Source organism: Nasonia vitripennis, chromosome 1, assembly GCF_009193385.2.
Source record: "Nasonia vitripennis strain AsymCx chromosome 1, Nvit_psr_1.1, whole genome shotgun sequence".
In the NCBI taxonomy this organism is placed as follows: Eukaryota; Metazoa; Arthropoda; class Insecta; order Hymenoptera; family Pteromalidae; genus Nasonia; species Nasonia vitripennis.
Window position 1 is genome coordinate 26,881,165 of NC_045757.1, and position 22,207 is coordinate 26,903,371.

General features: G+C 43.5%; 1 protein-coding gene across 18 annotated transcripts in view; it reads right to left on the reverse strand.

Moving 5' to 3' along the window:
- Positions 1 to 22,207, reverse strand: part of LOC100119465 (polypyrimidine tract-binding protein 1) — a 455,850-nt gene that overhangs the window by 15,100 nt on the left and 418,543 nt on the right. For 10 of the 18 annotated variants that reach the window (XM_016988895.3, XM_031921112.2, XM_008214648.4 and 7 more), the window contains 5 exons: positions 12,572 to 12,623; positions 11,538 to 11,596; positions 4,343 to 4,574; positions 3,065 to 3,282; positions 920 to 953 (listed from right to left, as the gene is read on the reverse strand). In XM_016988895.3, coding sequence (XP_016844384.1) covers positions 920 to 953; positions 3,065 to 3,282; positions 4,343 to 4,574; positions 11,538 to 11,596; positions 12,572 to 12,623 — 595 coding nt within the window. The remainder of the gene's footprint in view (positions 1 to 919; positions 954 to 3,064; positions 3,283 to 4,342; positions 4,575 to 11,537; positions 11,597 to 12,571; positions 12,624 to 22,207) is intronic. The other 8 variants (XM_032595739.1, XM_031921105.1, XM_032595738.1 and 5 more) reach the window with 5 other exon arrangements.

Sequence of the window (22,207 nt, forward strand, 5' to 3'; positions counted from 1 at the left end):
TGAAATTCGGGTGCATCTGGATATTTTTCTATGTATAATGCATGCAAGAACCGTTGACGTTTGGATTCTCATTTTATTATTTGCAATCGATAATCTAAAAATTCGATAAGCAATACATGTTTATGCAAAAAATATTTAACGCCATTTATATTGATGACGACTAACGAAAAACATTACAACACAAAATCCAGAAGCCAAACGGTCCCCAGAAGTGAATTTTTTTATGGATTTATACGAAAATTAAGCCAAAGCTTTTATGATGTAATTTTAAAGGTTTCTAGATTTTTTGATAATATTAATGTAATGATGAAAAATTTAGAAAAGATGCTCGGAAATATAGAGAAAAAACGTGGCATGAGGCATTATATGACACATGTATTTATGATCGGCGAAAAATGAAGTGAAATATTTATGTATACGTTTTTATAATCGCAGTATATGTTAAAATTGGTTGAAGTATTGAAGAAAAAAACGAAAAAATCTTAACGTAAAATTAGTGAAACGGAAATGTGAAGCTGTAAAATAAACAATAAAGGTGTTAAGAAAACTCATAAAATAAACAATCATAGAAGTTGAAAAGATGAATATTTTGAAAGATACTGATTGAGCGTGATTGTGTATGAATGTTGTTGGCTGCCAATTGACAAAATAATATATCATGTACTCAATTTATTTAATTCTATGCAATACAGCAATATTCAAGCTGAATAATTAGAAAAACGACGATCGAGTGAACAGAAAAATCTTTGAAAAATTTGTACTTTATGAGTTTAAAAAATGATGCGTGTACAAAACAACAGTTGCGCAATTCTTTTTTTTCCCTTTTTTTCTATTAATGTGTGACAGTGTATCTTAATGTGAGTGTAAATATAATAATTCATAATGTAATATAATTAATAATATAAATGTGGAGACGTACCAAACAGGGTAAAGAGAGCGTCAGGCGTGACCATCTACACAGAGAACAGACAGAGTCCAGTCAATAGTCAGCGAGTAAATAGAATTTAATGTAATAGTATGAGCGCGCACAAGATTCTCGTTATTTCAAAATCGCAATTTTAATTTACAGAAGCGGTAAAAACATACTTTCGACAATTCCGTTGAAATGTGGTTCACAATCAAAAAGTTCGGAAAATCTAAGGCCGTATCTTTTTCCGTGCACATGGAAAGATTACACGAAAACTGAATTCATGCTTGATAAAATATTTTTTACAACAATTGATTCACGCGTTCGAAGGCATGTATGAGCTAATAAATCAAATGAGCAAAAACGTGCAACAGAGATGTTGCTTAATAAACCGAACCATTTTTCAAAGAACGCTTTTAAAAATTAGGTTAAATAAACCAATCTTCCATATTCCGACGATAAAATTAGCTCTACTCCGTCCGCGGTATATGCGCGGCCATTTGATTGATCATTACAACTTTGAATAATTAATCTTTCTAAGTTCAAGTGGCTCTTTTTCACAGACACTTTATTCCGGTAGAGTCTCGCTCTGTGCGCTCGTAGTAGCGAGAGGCGCACAATCAACAAAAATAAAACTAGCTGCACGATAAATGACAGGAAAAAAACACGGCGACAGGCGAGAAGCTTGTGCGTGCTACTTAAAAAAAACGACAGTAGTACACATAGTTATAGTACAGTAGTGACAAGTTGCAGCTGCGAAGTGTGAAACACGCCGACTCGCGGATTCCCGAGGCGTCCTCGACTCGACGGCTATTTTAGAGAAAAGTTTAAGGATGGAAAACAAGGCGACGTATAGATATAGCTCATAGCGTACAGTGGACAAAGGATACAAAAAAATATATACAACAAAAATAAAGTGACAGTATCATAAGGTTACGTCGGGCCTCAGTCAAATGTAGGCCCTGCGTGTCTTGATGCATGTGAAAGGTATCGCGTCGAGGGCGCCTCGTTTAAAAAGAAGTTTATATATAATTTGTACAATAATTCGTATACATCGTTTGAACGTATTCGTATAGAATACTTTTGTATGCCTTGTGCTACGACCTATACGAGGTATGGTGTGGAGAGATATTTGGCGGTGAATTTGGGAAGAGTGAGCTGTTTTTCATTTTCCAAAGTGTAATATAGGTATAGTAATTAAAGATGAAGGCTGAGGGCTGGGATAGTAATAGATTGGAAGGCAACAGAACAGGGCGCATACGCATCGTATACAGGTGCGATTTTAGATGTTTCTTTTTAGCAAAGTTTCAATCCAAACAACAAAAATTACGGTACACTTGTTTAAAATAATGTACATTTTACACGACTCGCACAATATTATGCGTCTAGATTACTGTGATTTTTATTGTTCAAAAGTATTACTCTAAACAGTTTTAGAGACTAATTGTTCATACTAAATATTATTTGATAGATAAAATCATTCGAATGAACAAAAAGAAGCTCTAATCTAAACAGACTTTAGATTTGAAAGTCTTCAGAAGTCGACTACTTAGCACTACTTACAGTAAAGACTTTTGAATAAATTCAAAATGCGCAGTTCATTTGAATTACAAAATTTCGTATAGCAATACATGAAAGTCTCGACAACGTTGGTAGCGAATTGATAATATTCAAAAGTCATTAAGCAATGTTAACTAAAAATTATAACAGGCACCTTATATGGTTTGTAGAATTGTTGAATTTTTGAATTCTACGCTTACATACATAGTTCTTGTAACGTTAGATAGTGTTTGTTTAAAGTAAAAGATATTAAAATGAACGATAAGTTGAATTTGATCATTAATAAAATGATTACAGAGATTGATTAGAAATTCTGCGTCAATTATTTTTTTATATGAATATATGAATATATTATTAAGATTTCAATCAGCGTTAATCACTGAAAATTTGAACTTGAATTGATGCATTAAAGATTAGCGTAACTTATCATAATATTGCATATCTGTAATTTAAAAAAGGACAATTTTTCCGATAATACATCAAGTGAAAAGTAATCTGTAAAAATAACCTATAGTATACTTACTATCAAAGAAAAAAAAACTGAAAAATAATATAGCATAGAAACCGCAGCAGCTTTAAAAGCAGTACTTTACTCACCTCTTCGTTGAGGTTGCTGATGAGCAGAACGCAGGAAGGCTGGGGGCTGCCGGGCACGCGGACACCAAGGGCACCGGCACCGAGGTTGAAGCCACCCAGACCAGCGAGTCCACCCGCTGGTGGCACACCGTTGTAGGGCCCGGTAAGGGGCGAGGGCAGGCCGTGCATCGCCGCAAACGGCGAGGCCAAGACGCTCGGTGCGCCTGCAATGGACTCTACTTCAGAAAATTCATTTAAATTATTACACAGGCCCTTCGCTTTCACTTCGCAAGGCATTAACAATACTTTTTGCTCTGCATCTTGTATTAGGTTCGCGAAATGAAACTTTCCGATCTTTCGATCGTGTGGGAGTGAATTTCTTTTATCGTGTATCGTATATATCGAGTGGTTCTACTTGGAGAAGTGAATCGTTTTGCTGGTCAGGATACGGGCCTTTATTTGAGAGCAAAGGAAGTATAGATTTGATCCGAATAATCGTATCTTGACCAGCAGGAGCCAGTGAGTGAAGTATAGGAGGTGGGATGCAACAAACATGCAAAGTCAGATAGAATTTACCTTGAAGATGACAGAAAAGTGAATGAAGTGTCAGAGAGTCCAGTTAATACCACATTATGTTTTCGTTTACAAATAACAGTGAAATAACAGCTTGATAGAGCAGTAAACTCGCGAAAAGTAAATGGTTCGATTAGTATTGAAACAGTAAACTTCAAAAGAGAGATGGAGTCCTACATCTGATTGAGTATCGATTATTTATTAACAACTTGATCAGAAGGGCATTCCATAAATTTTGAAAGTACAGTATAAAGAGAGACAGAAAGAGAAAGAGAACAACATAGAAAAAGAACCTCCTCCGAAAGACATCTATTACCCACGTAAACCACATGCGGAAGTCATGAATTCCGACTTCCTCCGTACACGGAGAGCTTAAACCAGACAAACTAATACGAGATATCATTCCATTTGCCGCGTGGATCCAACCCGAACGGATAAGAGACAGTTTTCGGAGGCACAACTCGACAGATCCAAGTCATTAATAAATAATAAACACAGCTAATCAGAGAAACTTTTGTAACTATCGCGATGCAGACGACTCTCCGTAAAGACAATAAAAAAAAAATAAACAAATTCTCAACTGCTATAGCAACATAACTGTACGAACAAGTATATCAAATTATATAACAGAGAAAATGAGTTATAATAAATATAAATATAATATAATAAGTCTGCAGTACGTGAGTTTCTCATTTTGGCAGTTTCGAACGAAAACGAGACACTCACCGGGCAGTCTGGCGCGCGGCTGGGAGCCCGCGGCCCCGAGGAGCAGCTGCGGCAGCAACTCACCTCCCAGTGCGAGGGACGCCGCGTCCAGGTTCGCGTCGCCCGTCGGCAGGGTTGGGTTCGTGTAGTCACGCGACTTGTCGTTATTGTACTTGACGTTCAGGTTCTGCATCTTGCTGTAGTCGATGCGCAGCGTGCAGCACGAGTTGTAGATGTTCTGCCCGTCGAGGTTCTGCAATTAGAAATTTCGTAAACCATCGTCGCTTCAAAAATAACGTTATACATCGCGCATAATAGAAAGAGTAATCATGTGGACGATTCGGCTGAGTTTACAGGCTTGGAATCCATGTGTACACGGCGCACACGTGGAACAGAGACGCGTGTCGCGCAGTCTGCAGCTATCAAGCGCACCGCACGCTCGCTTCCTGCGGGGAATCAAGGTGTTTGTCAACTTAATTTCGGATAAATACTTCAGGGGTTTACACGGGGTTCTCTCGCAAGACAAAACAGCGCATGTCAATCATTCACCTGTATTAGGCTCGACAACGCAAAGCTCCGCGTTAGCAACAACGTCCGGGAGAGCCTGTTTGACTTGCGCGCCCTTTTGTTGCGCTATGCGTGAGTCCGAGGAGCAAGTGCACGCCTATGTTTCCCCTATGGCTAATGAATTTCCCCGACGCGTTGGTTGCATATACATTATACATATATACACACCGGGACTGGATATGCCAAGTGAGCTCGTAATTAGATCGCGCGAGGAGTGGTACGGAACACTTTTTTTTTGCTCGAGAGAGAGAGAGAGAGAGAGAGAGAGAGAGAGAGAGAGAGAGAGAGCATCGCAATTCGAAATTCACGTCGAATTTGACAGTCAACGAAATCCGAAGCGTAACGTATTCGACCTGAATTCGCCGTTTTACCGCGAGTATTTTGTAAATAGCGCAGCAGAAATTTCAATAGATACTTTGCGCTCCGAGAGCAAATACGGGTCGCGCGAGAGTAGAGCAGGAATTTAGGCACACAATAATGCAGGAGAGTTTCCAAGGGACAGACGTGTACGTTTCGTGCGCGTGTGTCATTATATACGCTATACGTTCGGCCAGTTGGCATCGCGCGGTGTATATAGACGGGTTTGTTTAAACCGATATACTTTATATTGACTATACCCACTGGCATTCCGGTCAAAGGGTATCCAAATGCGTTTCAAGTATGACGCACGCAGAAACTACACTATACGCATCGGCTTTTCATTAAAAATCGAAAATCGAACGCGTATACGCGCACAACACAATCTCCGCGAAATTCAGGTTGAAATCGGGCTAATTATAACATGGTTCATCGAATTGAAAGCCTGTCATATTCCTCCAGCAGCGTATGTATGTATACGAATGCCTAATTCATCAGCCGATTTCCGATGCACCGCTCTATCTAAAACTAAACGAGTAATAGCCTGGTTCAAAGTAAAATCTTCATAAATGAGTTGTTAAGTAAAGAATCGTTTTTGCAGTTTAAAAGTCTTAAAAGTGTAGCTAGCGGTCTTGGTTTCAAGTACGTCTGGCATAGAGGCGGTCGTTTCTTGGCAAAAATGCGGGACGGGGAGATGTCACATCATTTTCAAACGGCAGCTGACTTGCAAGCTATCGCTGCATCATATTCTTGTATGACGGGTAACGACAATATTGTAAATAATGCGACAGCGGTACATAACGGTAACGCGATCACTGAGACTGCGTCATGCTCAGGATCGCTAGATAAAGACAGTACGAAAAACTGACTAGGCGGAGTGAAGGTGAGAGGAGCAGAGTGTGATGGGTTGAGGGCGGGTTTTGTCAACGCTACCTCGCTGAACAGGCACATGGAGATGTTTCGTCAATTCCTGGCGACTGCTGGTCCCTTCTACCATCTCTTTGGCGTGGCTGAGTCGCGTTTCGGGCCAAGCGTTGACGATGTATTTGCTCAGGTAAAGGGCTACTCTGTCCTTCGGCAGGACAGGAATACCCTGGGAGGAGGTGTGGCACTATACATCCACAATAGTTACAAGGCGACCATACCGTGCTCATCTCCAACAACGACGGATGGTAGAAAGCCCGGGATTCCAGAGTACCTTATGTGTAGAATTCAAAAGGACCGCATGCCCCCCATTTTTGTCGCCGTTATATACAGACCACCAGATATTTCTTTCATGACCAACTCTGACCTAGTGGATAAATTAAAACTATATGCGGATGACTATAATCATCGTATAGTCATGGGGGACCTGAACGCAAATATGTTGTCGACGTCTCAGGATGCGAATTTTGTCAGGAATTTGGCCTGTGAGTTGAATCTCAAATTAGTTGAACATGGCGCGACGCACCACGTCGGGGAGTCTCATACGTGGATTGACGTAATCTATGCTGACAACAATGAAGTAGTGCTGAATGCGAACAACATGATGGCGACCTTTCCGAGTAGGCATAACATCATTGATTTTACGTTTCGGACTCCAAAGTCGGAATCTCCTACTCTAACTCCATTCTTTTATAGAGATTTTAAATCCATCAGGTGCGAGGAGCTTCTTTCCCTTCTCGAAACCTGCGATTGGTCGACCATCAGTTACCCGGGCATGACCACAGACAGTAAATTAGAAGCGCTTAGTGGCAACATCATGACTGTCATTGAAAAACTTGCCCCTTTAAAAAAATTTAAACCCAAAAATAAAAAATCTTCACAATCGGTCAACGCAGAACTTCAAGACCTTTATGATAAGCGTGATGCGGTCGAACGAAGATTCAAAAGGACCCGTGACTCGAGGTTCTGGTCGGAATTCCAGTCTCTTGCGGCTCAAGCAGAACAGCGCACAATCGAGGTGCGAGAAGCTTTTATTCAGGCCAGAATTTCGGAGGCCCTGAACAACAACAAAAACATCTAGATTGAGCTTCGTAATCTTGGACTATTGTCCACGACTAAGGAGGAACTGCCCGGTTTCTCCCCAGGCGAGCTCAATGCCCACTTTGCCGGGGTCTCCGTATCAAAATCAGAGAGCGAGGTGAACTTGGATGAGATTGTGGCGACGGCCAGTGAAGCTGGTTTCACTTTCCGTGAAATCACTTTTTCGGACGTGGTCCTGGCCGTTGCGCATTTCTCATCACAGGCAAAAGGGGAGGATGGCATTCCTCAGGATGTCATTGCTAAATCCCTTCCGGTCCTGGGCCACCACCTTGCATCTATTTTTAACTCCTCTCTGTCTAGTGGCGTCTTCCCTGGAGCCTGGAAAAAGGCCTGTCTAGTGCCCCTCAAGAAAACGGCAATTCCATCAGCCGCTTCAGACTTTCGTCCGATCGCTCTGTTATGTTTTCTTGCCAAGGTTCTAGAGAAGATTGTTCACGACCAGATATCCGAGTACTTAGAGTCGGAGAAGCTTCTGGATACACGTCAGACGGGTTTTCGGCGTTATCACAGCACGCAAACAGCACTACTGAGTCTGTCAGAGGACATTAGGGCGGGTATTAATAGCAAAAAACAACTGCTTACTATCCTCCTGATGTTTGATTTCAGTAAGGCGTTCGACACGATCTCGCCCTCTAAACTTCTTCGAAAGCTAATAGGAGTGGGTTTCTCTAGGTCCGTAGTTCTGTGGATCAAGTCATACATTACAGAGCGTAACCATCAAGTGGTTACGAAAACAGTTGGCAATTCTGATTGGCTCACTACCAATCTTGGCGTTCCACAGGGCTTGGTCCTGGGTCCTCTTCTCTTTAGTCTTTACATCAACGATCTCAGAGACATTTTGGCTTCTTTTAAGGGCCCTAAGGGCGAATTATCGGATAGTGTCGAGCATTTGCTATATGCTGATGACCTTCAAACCTATACGCAGGTGGCGAGGGACGACTTGAGCGGGGGTGTGGACCATCTGTCGGCTGTGGCGCGTGCAGTGGCAGTATGGGCGTCCGAGAACGCGCTTCGCCTCAATGTCGGGAAGACTAAAGCTATTATTTTTGGGTCGGACAGTAATATTAACAAGGTGCAAAGTCTAAAGCTGCCTGGCATTGGGATCGAGGATGGCGTCTTCGTGCCCTTTGCCGACACTGTAACCAACCTTGGTGTTGTAATGGATTCGAAGATGACATGGAAACCGCAGGTAGATGCGATTAGCCGAAAGAGTCCTTTATGGACTTAGATCCTTTAGATCCTGCACCACCGAGGAACTGCGTAAGCAGCTGGCGGGCGCTCTTGCCATCCCGCACTTGGATTACTGCTCTCTTGTCTACCTTGGCGTATCAGGACAACAAAGCACACGACTTCAATGATTGCAGAGCTCATGTGTGAGATACATATGTGGTGCTAGAAGGGACGAGCACATCTCCCCCTATAGGAGGAAAATAGGCTGGGTTCCAGTGAAGGCAAGAAGGGAGTTATTCGCGGCGGTGATGCTTTATAAAGCAATTGTAATGGGACAGCCGCCGTATCTTGCTGCCCTTTTTGATAGGAACCAGTCTAGAACCTCAGCTAGGGATCCGCAAGAACTAGTGGTGCCTAGCGCGCGTACCGATGCGGGGCTATATTCCTTTAAAGCCCAGGGCACGCGCTTCTGGAATTCTCTCCCGCGCGACATGAGAGTTCTCCCGTCGCTTAAATCTTTTAAGGCTGTGATGCGGAGGCGCATATACGTACGCGAGATTGAGTGTACTGTCGATCAGAACACTGATTCTGCGACTGTTTCGTGACTCCGTTAGATATTGTACCGTCCAAATATTTATTCTATTAATTTATTTATATTATTAATGTATTTTAACATCTATGACCAAAGGTTTTTATTTAAGTGACGTGATAGAGTAGTAAATAAGAAGAAAAAATGTACATAATGCGTAATACGAATCTGTGATAAATTAATGACAATATGTGATACATATGTATTTTTGACTTGTGTAAAATAAAGGCTAATCTATCTATCTCTCTCTCTCTCGCGCGCACCTCCGACCTCATTATTACCGTTCCTATATCCCGAAAAGTCAACCCTACGTGTACACGGAGCCAGTGCTAGCTAGCGCAATCCGGTCTGCGACTTTATTTAAATGATGTTAACTGCGCTCGAGCTTCGCCTCGGCAAATCCCCTATAACATTTATCATAATATACGCACTCGAGGGCAGAGCGCACACGTGTGCCGGGGAACATCGCTCAAAGCGCGCGGGCTGCGCATTATCCGATCGAAGAAACAATAACGGATATATCCTGTGCGTATAACACATAGATAGAGAGAGAGAGAGAGAGATAGAGGGAGAGAGAGAGAGAGAGAGAGAGAGAGAGAGAGAGAGAGAGAGAGAGAGAGAGAGAGAGATGCTGATCGAACCGAACGGAAACGTACCTAATTACAGGCAGTCGCGCCGCGCTGTTCGTGGAATTAGCGTATGTATGCGACTGTATAACGTTTTCTGGAACGAGTAATCAGATTGTTATGGATGCGAACGCGCGTTCTATCGACGACGTCGCGGAAAGACATGGACGGCTGAACAAAGCGACGATCGATTATGCGCCGCGCGATTATATTACGGGTGAGGAATTCGCGGAATCGATCAAGCGTCGGACGTTTCCGATTATCTTTATAGCGGATTGCTCTCGACGGGATTCTGATTTTGCATTCGGTTATGTTTTATAATCTTGTATACCGATGCCCGTGGAAGCAAGAATCGCGCACCTGCGGAGCTCGTTACTTATAATTTTCAAACACGTAAATCTCGCTGGCAAGAGGTAATAGCCACGCAACTAAGAAGCTATAAAGCACTACGTATTACATAACGCACGCGCGCGGCGTAATGATAAAATACTATCCGAGCTTTATTGAGCGTCTATATTGTAAAAAGAAATATACGCGCGAACTTGCGTTTACGCGTTATCAAGTTTGGAAATGAAACGAAAGACGAAAAATACACAAATCGATCTCCTGGAGCTTCGGGAGATTCACGAGGCTAAATTAACCCAATTATAAAAAGACGCTCCTTTGAAGCCATTAATTAATCCGCATAACAAAGCGATACGTGCGGCATATCTAAAAGAGCGAGTGAGAGAGGAACCTCATTACTCGCGAATTTCATTACTCGCGAATTTCAAATACGCGGCTGCTGCTTGCACGTCATCTCAGCACGCGGGCGCGCGTCAAGGAAACAGTGAGACGTCCGCCGCCGCTTTCCCCCGGCTAAGAAGCCAAAGTACAAAAGCAGCCGGATGCGCTAACGAAACAAGACGCTTGCGAGCACAGCGAGCCGTTAAAAAGCCGAGCGAGCAAACGAAAGCAGGGATTTGACGAAAGCGTAACTTTGTTAGAGCCGAAAGAGAAGATTGCGTGCAGCTCGTGCGCCGAGAGAGATGAAGAAATCGCTCTCTAAATTCATTATAAAATCTAACTAAAGAAGAGACACAAAGCCGCGCGGAGCCCCCGGGGCCGGATTTTCTCTGTATCTATATAAACCCGAATTCCTCGTTTAACTTTTTTTCACGCGCGACGGCAGTTTTTCTTTGTGCTCCGGCTTCGGGTTAAGCGCTCGTCTCTTATGCATGAGGTGAACGTGTGACTTGCAAAGAAACTTGCGCAAGACGCGCCAGAGGGGCATGATTCTTTGCGGCGAGCTCTTATAATTGCTTTGTACGCTGCGCGAGACACGATGAAATTATTTAAGTTCCCCGGAATTTAATTCGTAGTCTGACGCGTGGATGAATGCCACCGAGCTTTTTTAAATGTTAGTTTTGGCGCTCGTTCATACAGAAAACTCTGCTTATTTTAAATTTTGGAAGAAACGATCGTTTATTCAATTTTCCTAGGGTGAGGAATTTACGAACGCGAAATTTTAAAATACGCCTGGTAATGCGCGCCGGGATTTTGTTATACGATGAAAAGCCGGTAAAACGTTACCTCGTGACACGAAGTTTTTAGAGTACACGTCATCAGTGCGCAACCGCTTGGATTCATTTTCCCGCTAAATGCACGTTAATTAGAATATTGCGTATTAAATGTTTTTAAAATTCCGTTTATGACGTCGAAATTGTTGAGGGATATAAAGGATCTGAATATTCATTTTGCTAGTTGATAATCTTTTCTCGCGCATACATGTTGGACGCGGGAAGAGAGAAAAAAATGCGAAATTCGCGCAAGTATGAAATTGAATTACTGTAAAATCGTTTAGCGCGAGAGTGCAGAGGAACAAAGCTTGAAATATACTTACGAATTTGGCGGTTTGCGCCGACAGCATGTCCGCGTACTGGATGAGGGCTTGGAACGTACCTGCAAAAAGAGTAAAAGAAAAATCGTTAACAAAATGTCCACACACGCACACGGCTGCCTTCCATTAACGATGATCCACTTATAAGGTCGCAGAGTTACGAGATTCCAAGAGGCTAATCAGCTTTTCTCAATCAGCGAAAAAACTCTCGAGCGAAATCCCGTCGCGCAGCGGCAATCTTTATGATAATTCGTGCACACTCTTCAAACTCTATTCGGAATAACGCAATTTTTGCGAAAAGCTCGAGCCTTTGACGTCAAACCTTGATCCCCGCGCCGGCGAAAAGGATTAGGCAACGTATGCACGCACGCGGCTCTTTATACACTCGACAAGTAATTTCATAGTTAATTTTTTCCCCTCACGAGGGAAAGAAACTCGCGCTGCTGCAACGAGAGAAAAAAGAAGGAACACAACGCGCCGGGGCTAGAAGGCAGAGTAACGCGAGTCCAGCTTAATTAGAGGCGAAAAGCCAAACGGACAGACTAATTAAATAAGCGAGCGTCGGGTAGCCACTTGTATCTCCTAGGGCTCGCGCAAATAACACGAGGAATACTTATATATGTATAATTTGCCAGTGGGGCTGCAGCAGGTAAAAAAGGAGAGAGCACGCGCGCCCGTGTTTGATGTAACATTCGCATACACACAAAGTATAGCCGAAGCATTTGGGATATTTTGCGCCAAGCACGCCGAGAGACTTTGAGCGCGCGTAAATTAATTAAGCGGCGTCCTTTGTGATGATCAGGCGAGTCTGAAAGTTTGACGACGACGACGACGTGAGCGAGCGCGCGGGTGAAAAAGAGCCGCTGCGCTGCGCGCGGAAAATTGCGAGAAATGTCTTCTTGATGCCCGTGTGAGTGTGGGTAAGAGAGAGGGAGCGTTGGAGGGAAATTGGGATGACGTTTGAGATGGAGTCAAGTTTTTTTTGAGGAGTTTTTAATTTTTTTTTTTAATGAAAATTTGAGAATCGTTATACTTACCATTCTTTGTGAATGTGACGATTTTCAGGACCTTTCCGTACCGCGTGAAAATCTGCAACAGAAAATGAGGAATAATCGTTAGATATGCTCATATACCTCGTCAAACGCAGCAGCGACGATTTTGCGCTTGACATTAGTCAAACACACGTCTGCTGCAATAATAAAACTAGACGCAAGAAAAATGTATGGAGATCGTCGCGCAACGAGGACAAATGTGTGTAGCTATTAATTATTACTTCGGTTGATTTAATTTCTCCATATACGTGAAAATTTGAACGTAACGACGCGCACCACCGCAACTCGGCTGCCGTACTATCGTTCCGCCGTATTCGTATGTTTGTTCGGGGCAAGCCGATGATCGTGTCATTGACGGGGACCGCAAATATTTGCAGCGTTTATTGCCCTTTTGCCTTCGTCGCTCATATACTCGACTTTCCGAACGTCTTTTGACGTGCTAAGCATATTTTTTTTTTTAATTTTTATGATTATACAGTGCAGTTCGTTTCAATGATTGACGACTGTTTGCGCTTTTCGAAGAATTGACCGAATTTCGAACTTTAATGTGATAACCGCATTACAACTTGCTCGGAATTCCAAGATATCTATGAATCATTTGATTAGACTAATTCGGCAAAGATATAGGGGGCCGTGGGGAGCTTTGAGCTTTGAGCCTAATAGCGATAATTAGCATTATTTACGCTATTATACGTTAGCCGAGTTTGCGATTTCTCGGGCAAGCTGATCTATTATTCTTGTTACCATTATGTTAATCTAACCGTGAATTATTTTTTAACGTCTGGCTTGTACTGACCGAATTTTTTCCAGGATAAAGCAGATGGTCAGTAGTTTATGTATTTTTTGACCTCAAATACAAATGCGAGGCTCCTTCAAACAGTTCACATACACTAAAATTGATTAAAATAACTGATTTATATGATACTAGCCTATGCAACGAAATAACTTTTTCAAAGTATTGGATACTCCAGGTACGATTTATATGCGGGTGGATTTTAATTTAAAAAACTCGGATTAAATTACAGATTGAGCAACGACCAGGCGATACGCATACATTAATATTGATTTAAAAAGCGAGCGAGCGGTTTTTTCTCAAATACCAATCGTTGATTACATTAATTTTCATTACAGTCGAAGCATATAGTCGATAATTTAAGTACGAATCGATCATCCACGTATCGCAGAATAATTAGAAAAAAAAAATCGACACCTCCATCAGTCTTTCAATTTCTACCGACCGCCACATCCGCGCAACAATACCACAACAATGCCGCGTTCTCGCTTACACTCTTCTCTCTTCCTTTCGCTTTCGGCCACATAACGCACTCGCGCGCGTTTTTTTCCTGCCTATATACATCGGACTTTTCTTAGAGACGCTCGCGCGCACGTATTCGTGCGCGTCGGTGCACTTTTACAAGAAATCCCACGGGAAATCAAGTCGCCGTTCACGTGAGTCCCTCTCTCTATATATATCTATATAGCTATACGTATACACAGGCACCTATATAGGTGCACACAACGCCCGCGGAGCAGTATAGCTGCTCGCGAAAACTATCGCTAATATTTTATTTGAGAGACGGGCTTTATTTTGTAGTCGGCGGTCAATGGGATTTCGCGCGGACAGCTTTTCTCGGTGCATGTCTGTGTGTACACATGCGCGTCTCTTTTGGTTCCTCTCGGCTGTCTAGCACACGCTTTTCGTACAGCGCACGTGTGTGTGCGTATCGAGAGGCTCTTATTTTGAGGAATCCATTGACGATTCGATTATCTCTGTTTTTCTTGTATTGTTTGCTCTCTCCCTCGCGCGGAGCAGCGGATGAAATCGTCGCTGTTCGATCGTTCGCGTCGGGGTATTAGCTTCCCCTCTCGACAGAGTTATCGTGTTTTTACTGATTATAAAGAGCCGGTGTATCCGCTCGTGTTTCATTTGAAATTTTAAACACTGCTGAATAACACGTACGTCGGAGCAGTAGTTTTAGCCGCGATTTAAACTCAGCCACGGCAGACTTAATACAGCGGAAGACATCTGCCGCGCGGGGCTGGATAAATCCGCACACTCCACTCGGATTCGACTTAAGCCACTTTCGTATAGAAAACTTTGCCGTAGACACGCCTTATATAGCGCGCGTTTGAGAGGCGGATTAAAATTCGCCTGAATTAAAAATCACCGGGATATACCAACCGCGACGAGATTGACGTAGTGACGCTAACTTTGTCGCATACGTCTCAGACACTCCTCTCGCCTTACTATATACGTGACAAATTCTATGAACGCGTGGTCTATACATAATTTTCGAAACCTTCCCGCGTACAGTGACACATTCGATGCTAATTCGCGGCCAAACTATTCGGCGAGTGCAATACGCGCGTCGACAATGCAAATTAATCCGTATTACAATTCGACAAAGTGGGAGAGAGAGAGAGAGAGAGAGACGCGCGTACCGAGGGAGAAGGACGCTCTCGTCAATTACCGGCCAGCAGCAGCAGCAGAGCCGTCCTTTCGTTTCCGAGGCTGCTGCTGCGGCACACCTGCGACGGCTTTCCCTCTACAGTACACTCGAGTAGATAAACAACGCGGATACGGGCGCCCCCTACCACGCCACCCTCAGCACACCTGTGCAGGTGAGAATAGGCCCCGCCCTCATGGAATGTTCTAGAAGCTTTTGACGTCATCGCTAAGCCTGCCGCCCCCCTGTGCAGGTGAGAATCGATAAAGAAGGTCACTGCAGGGTACCCGGGACGCTCGTTGGGGCTCAGGGCAGTAAACTCCGGTGCTCCAGGAGTCCGCGCTCAAGGTCGTGTCAATTCGTGGAATATTCTAGTCAGGCTGACGTCACCGGCCGATGTGCAACTCGTCGCATCTTTTCGTCGACTCGCGGATCACATTACACCTGTTATTCTTTCATTATGCGCGCTTATTCGTTATATATACTCTCCTCGGATAGCATATACGCATCTTCTCACTGCATCAATAGTTGCTGCGTATTATCGGCAGCTCTCTCTCTCTCTCTCTCTCTCTCTCTCTCTCTCTCTCTCTCTCTCTCTCTCTCTCTCTCTCACATGCTTCATCACAGGTCAGACAGCATCTACGCAATGCATACCAGCAGTAGCTAGCCGCATGGATCTAGTTAGACGTGATCACCTTTATCTGTACGCATCGACGGCATAATAAGCTCGATTACAAAGTGTGACGAGAGCCATGCGACGGGGGTGATTGCGTCAGCGGTTAGCTGCAGGGTGGCTTCGGACGGCATACTTCCTGCTGTCTCCAGGAGGATGCTCAATGTGCATCTGACACTGGGAGTCGGCTGCTGCTGCAGGCTCCTGGAGCAGCATATTTCGGTATACTCCGGGTAGCTTACGAGGGATCCGCTCAAGCTCAGAGGCTACGCATTACAGAATTTTCTGATAGCAGGCTATAGGTCAGCGTGCATCTTTCGGCATGAGTCGCGCGGTGATCAGGTTGCATGTGTTTTAAAACGTCATCCCGGTGAGCGGTAGCTGACAGTCGCTGCAGTATCGGGTTACCCAGCATTGTTTTTTCGCAGGTCCGTATATCCAGCGTAGTATGTAGCCGCGGATATTTTGTCAAGTGGTGTCTTATTGTCACTGCTCCGAATCACTTTCGATCAAGTCATCTTTCGCTACTCTTTTGAAGACGATTCGCATAAACGTCGCAGTGAATATAATGCTGTAACCGCTATTCTCGAGCGAATAACATTTACATGGGTACCGACTATGATGCTGATGAATATTCCAAATATTTAATCTATTATGATGCATGAGGCAATGCAACAATCACTACCATATAGAGGCTTTAAGTGGATGACAGAGACAGCAATCAGTCAAACCGACTTTTCCAGCGTAGATGATGATTCAGCAATTGGCTGCATTCTTGAAGTGGACTTGGAGTATCCAGAGCAGCTTCACGAATATCATAGTGACTTGCCTCTATGTCCTCAGCACATGAAGCCACCAGGTTCAACGTACTCGAAGCTCATGACGACTTTACACTCTAAAGAGCGATATGTTTTGCATTATCGAAATTTAAAGCAAGCTCTGGCTAAAGGATTGCAACTTCAACGAATACATAGAGTCTTACAGTTTAATCAGAGGCCATGGCTAAAAGCGTATATAGATTTGAATAGTAGCATGAGAAAAGAAGCAAAAAATGAATTTGAAAAAAATCTTTACAAGTTAATGAATAATGCAGTATTTGGCAAAACTATGGAAAACGTGAGAAAGCGACTTGTACCAAATGGGACGGCCGGTACGGTGCTGAAGCTCTTATTAGTCAACCTAATTCTATCCGAGGAGAGTATATATAACGAATAAGCGCGCATAATGAAAGAATAACAGGTGTAATGTGATCCGCGAGTCGACGATAAGATGCGATGAGTTGCACGTCGGCCGGTGACGTCAGCCTGACTAGAATATTTCACGAATTGACTCGACCTTGAGCGCGGACTCCTGGAGCACCGGAGTTTACCGCCTTCTCACCTGCATAGGAGGGGGGGGGGGCTAGCGATGACGTCAAAAGCTTCTAGAACATTCCATGAGGACGGGGCCTATTCTCACCTGCACAGGTGTGCTGAGGGTGGCGTGGTGGGGGGGGGGGGAGCGCCCGTATCTGCGTTGTTTATCTACTCACTCGCATTGTGCTGCAGCTATACTGGCGCTGTGGGCTTCAGAGCACGCTGAAAATTAGCCGCGCGCGTCATTTTGCCAACAGAGAGAGAGAGAGAGAGAGAGAGAGAGAGAGAGAGAGAGAGAGAGAGAGAGAGAGAGAGAGAGAGAGAGAGAGAGATAGCTTTTGATCTTGCCGCAGTTATTCATAGAAAGCGAGGCGAAATTTCAACGATATAGAAGACTAGATAAAAACAACTCTCCCGCACACCGCGACGCAACGGAGTATACTATAGTGTATATAGGACAGAAACGAGGCAAGAAGACGAAAGGAGCGCGCACGGAGGCGGCGGTAATCATGGTCGTCGGTTATCGGTCGACTGGGAGCGCGTCCGCCTTTCCCTGGGGATTGCGGGGCCTAAAATGCACGTGTGCGTGTGTATAGATGCGAATGCACACGGCAGTCAAATTATCGATTGCCGGCGACGCCGCACGCATAACAGTTATTAATTCGCGGCAGCGCGCGTTTCATTATCGGAGCCGTCTCCCTCTCTCCTCGGCGCGTTTAATACCCACAGCCTGTAACGCTCGATAATGGTAATAACGACGATTTCGCAGAATAGGCTGTGCGAGAATTTTTACAAAATTCGCACGCTAACAGTCGGAAGCCTGCGCGTAACAAAACGCAGCAGCGAGAAACGCCGAGTACATCAAGTCGAAAGTTAATGAAAAACGAGCCGCGAGAGTAAAGCTCCGGCTTCGAGTCGTTATTACTGCAGCGCGTAACATTTCGAAGCAGCAGCAGCTGCAGGCGGTGCATGGCGGCAGCGAAATCGCGCGGGATGCAGTGTATATAGGAGAGCAAGAAGGGGGTACGGACGCTGGGATCCTTTAATGAGGCAAGATTTAGGGTGTGTCCCAGGTGGCCCAGGGACCGAGAGGAGCCACTACGGTTTTTATTTATTTATTATTACCAGAAGAAATTTACAAGGTATGTATTTCATACCTGGATACCTGCAGAGGTAAATAAAATTACCTGTTCGCAGTCTGGTTACAAAGGAAAAGAAAGATATAAACAAAACTTAAAATTAAAACTTAAAACTAAGATATATACATTTGGCATAGCTTCTAATAACAAATTTGTGTATTGCATACAGAAACAATTTTTTTCTTTTATTATTTTTCTAACAGTTGTATCGTATCCAGTCTTTTATGATTTTCTTTTGAGGGTATTTATTTATATTTAATACTTTTAGTCGATTAGGAAGCTCATTATATACATTAATTGCTTTCATATAGCTGTTCTTATTGCTGATTCTCTTATTTGTTTTTGGTATAATAATACTTCTATTCCTAGTAACACTATCTGATGCTAAGAATTTTTCTTTGAGATCATAGTAGTGTAGTTTAAGAGCTTCGAAAGCAAACAGTTGACCTATATTTAATGGATTGTCTTGTAACAAAAAGTTATTTTTATTGATGATTTTTAAAATTTTTTTTTGTAATTTTTGAACTTGGTCTCGGCTATTCCTATATGCACCGCCCCAAGCAATGATGCCATAAGTTATAATACTATGAAAAAATGCGTAGTAAATCATTCTGAGAGTCTCTATGGGCATTGATTTAGAGATTTTATAAAAAATATAGACTAGGTATTTAGTTTTTCCAACTATATATTGCATGTGGTTATCCCACTTTAGATTACTATCAAAGACAACTCCTAAATATTTAAAGTTCTCCACCCTAGTTATACTTTTATCAAGAATTTTAACATTTATCTGAGCTGGTACGCTTCCAATATTACTTCCATAAGTCATGCACACTGTTTTTCCTACATTTAAGGACAACTTGTTTACTGCCAGCCACTGGGCAATTACACTTAAGAAATTGTTCATATTTACTTGAGCTTCTATCCAGTCTTTACCTGTAGCTATAATAGCAGTATCATCTGCATAAGAAATTATACGCGGCAACGAGAACAGAGAACGAACGGCTTTGCAGATGCCATAAGCGCGCGCGAGCATGAATGCTAAAAGTGACCGCGGCGAGTTCGTTTTATACGCACTCTTGACGCGCGCTCGTCTAACGCGCCCGCGATCTGCTTTACGCCCAGTGATACGAAGACGCTGTATTGCTTCTTCTAGAATTTTGAGGCTACTAGGAATGAAGGCGCGCTTCGCGCGCTCTTGATTCTATCTCTGTCTAATAACACTGGTAGAAAATCTATTATAAGTGTTGTGCGGCACACTAACGTCTGCTAATATTTTATAAGCATGTAACATGTTAATAAATCCCTCAACTATTTTTTAATAAATATACTAATAATGCTCAATGTCGTCATCATTGGTTCGAATAGTGAATTTGAAGAAAAGTTCAGTATAAGAGTCAGTGGGTTTGTCTATCGTTACAATGCCATTTATTTGCATTATAAAAAAGCTACACAAATGAAATTTTACACAGATACTTACTATGCTACATAGAAAACATGTAACCTACATGATTATGATTTAACTGTTTTCATTCATATTTTCACATCGAGGCCCATATGAATTTTTTTAATTTAGCGTATCAAATTTTTCTTGTAGACAGTTACACAGAAACTACCATCTCTAGCACATGGTATTTCTGATTTCCAGTGTATTTTTACATGAAAAAAGTGATAAGTATTTTAGCTCTTTTGTCAAGGCATTAATTAGAATTTTGACTTTTAACAGTTGTGAGAGATTTTGAGACCGATACCTGTTACTCCATTTTTGCATTTTTTCTCATTCGAAAACTAACAGGTCTAGAAAGCTCATATTTTGCATGTAGATTTCTTTTGTGATTGTGGAAAGATATTTAAAGTTGAATCAACTTTAACTGAAATACTTTCGTGTTCGACTACAACACTGATGTGAATGCAAACTCATGCTATACGACTAAATAATTATCATGGATGTTATGAATTTAAAGCGCGGTTCTGATCTCGTTGCCTAGGCAACCAACCAGCAACCAATCAGAATCACGTATTAAATGCTTCACAACAAAAGCCATCATTTTTTAAAGAGAGGACACGCGCGTCGAGTAGAAGAAACGGTTTCATTAGAATCCTATACACAGCGCCGTAGATGTCCTTCCCCGAAAAGTTAGCAAACTCGATTTGCATCCAATATAAAGACGAAAACCCCCCTGAAAACATTATAAACCTCTCAATCTCAATATTAGCTTCCGCGCGGAGCTCGTTGCTGTAGGAGAGAAGCAAAACCGGGAGAGAGAGAATCCGATTAAATTTCATGCGACAAAACCGAGCTCTCCTCAGTCGCTACTGCGGGGAGAGAGAGAGAGAGAGAGAGGGACAACAAGCGGTGCCGCCGGTGCCCCATCGGCTCTGTATACGTACACACAGAAGAGAGAGAAAGAGAGAGAGAGAGAAAGCGGGGGTAGCGACTAAAGTAAATTATTGTAAATTATTTCGAAATTGAATTTTAACGACTCCCGCGGATTTCTCCCTCTCTCGGTGAACGTATATCATCCGAGGCTCCTTCGATTACAGCACAGAGCAAGAGCAGCTACGGCGCTATCTTCCTCTTTTTTCTTTCACCCTAATCGCAATTTATATCGCGCGGCCCTGTGGGTGTCTTATAAAATCCATCGCGATGTTTAACTTTGGCCGGGCTTGCTTTTGTGAAAGAAAAGTTTCCCACGGCTTTGTTTCGCGGACGGTGTTTATCGGGGCCGCCGCCGCCGCGCGCGAGACAGAGTTCTTCTTCTTTCTAGCAGCGGCAGCAGTAGCAATAGCAGCAGCCATCGGGCCAAGGAAGTTCGTAATAACGTTGCTTGCGCGCGCGCGAGCGGCCAAGTTTTCTGGTTAATGAACGCGCGGTACCGCCGCTGGCCAAGTTTAGTTTGTCCGACACAAAGCCTGATCTTTCGTCGATGATGGAGCGAGAGCAATAGATTAATTAAAATTTTTTGATTTTTATCGGAGAACCGCAACAACTAAGAGCGCTGCTGCTGGACTTGTACCGCCTTGGGATTACCAGTATGGATGGGAGATGGATTATTGAGGGATTTTTCTTCGGTGCGCTGAGGTAGCGGTCTGTCGTGTATAGGGTTTAATTGGCTGTTTTATAAGTTTTGTGTAGTAATGCGTTTGGTTTTTAATTAGCGTTCGGGCAAGTTTGATGGGCTGATATTATAAGTAGATAAACCACCCTGCCACCCTCAGCACACCTGTGCAGATGAGAATAGGTCCCGCCCTCATGGAATGTTCTAGAAGCTTTTGACGTCATCGCTAGGCCTGCCGCCCCCCCCCCCCACCCCCCGTGCAGGTGAAGCCACTCACCTGTGCAGGTGGGAATCGATAAAAAAGGTCACTACAGGGTACCTGGGAGGCACGTTGGGGCTCAGGGCGGTAAACTCCGGTGCTCCAGGAGTCCGCGCTCAAGGTCGAGTCAATTCGTGGAATATTCTAGTCAGGCTGACGTCACCGGCCGATGTGCAACTCGTCGCATCTTTTCGTCGACTCGCTTCCACTTCTGCTGTTCCAAGCAATAACTCTCACGCAGTCATTCGTAGCGCTCTGAAGGCTGCTCGACAAGCTGTAAACAAGGCTGGGGGAAAGAAAAATATACGTATTCCACGTATGCTGTCAGTCCCATCCAAAATCGGAGCATTCCTACCATTTCTCATTCCGATATTTGCCGGGTTGAGTGGAACAGGTGCATTAGCAGGTGGCGCTGCTGGTATCGCTAAAGCAGTGAACGATGCTAGCGCCGCTAAACGACAGCTTGACGAAAGCCAAAGACATAACAAAACAATGGAAGCTATTGCGCTCGGTGGTAAGGGTCTCTATTTGAAACCTTACAAAGAGGGCTATGGTAAGTACCTGAAACGTGGGCAAGGTTTAAGAAAAAAAAAAACTTCAAATTGCTGCAACGCGCACTAACTGACGTTGACCTTCTCAAATATGCCGGCGTCCTAAAAATTCCATATTTTCGGGGTGTTTACATGCGA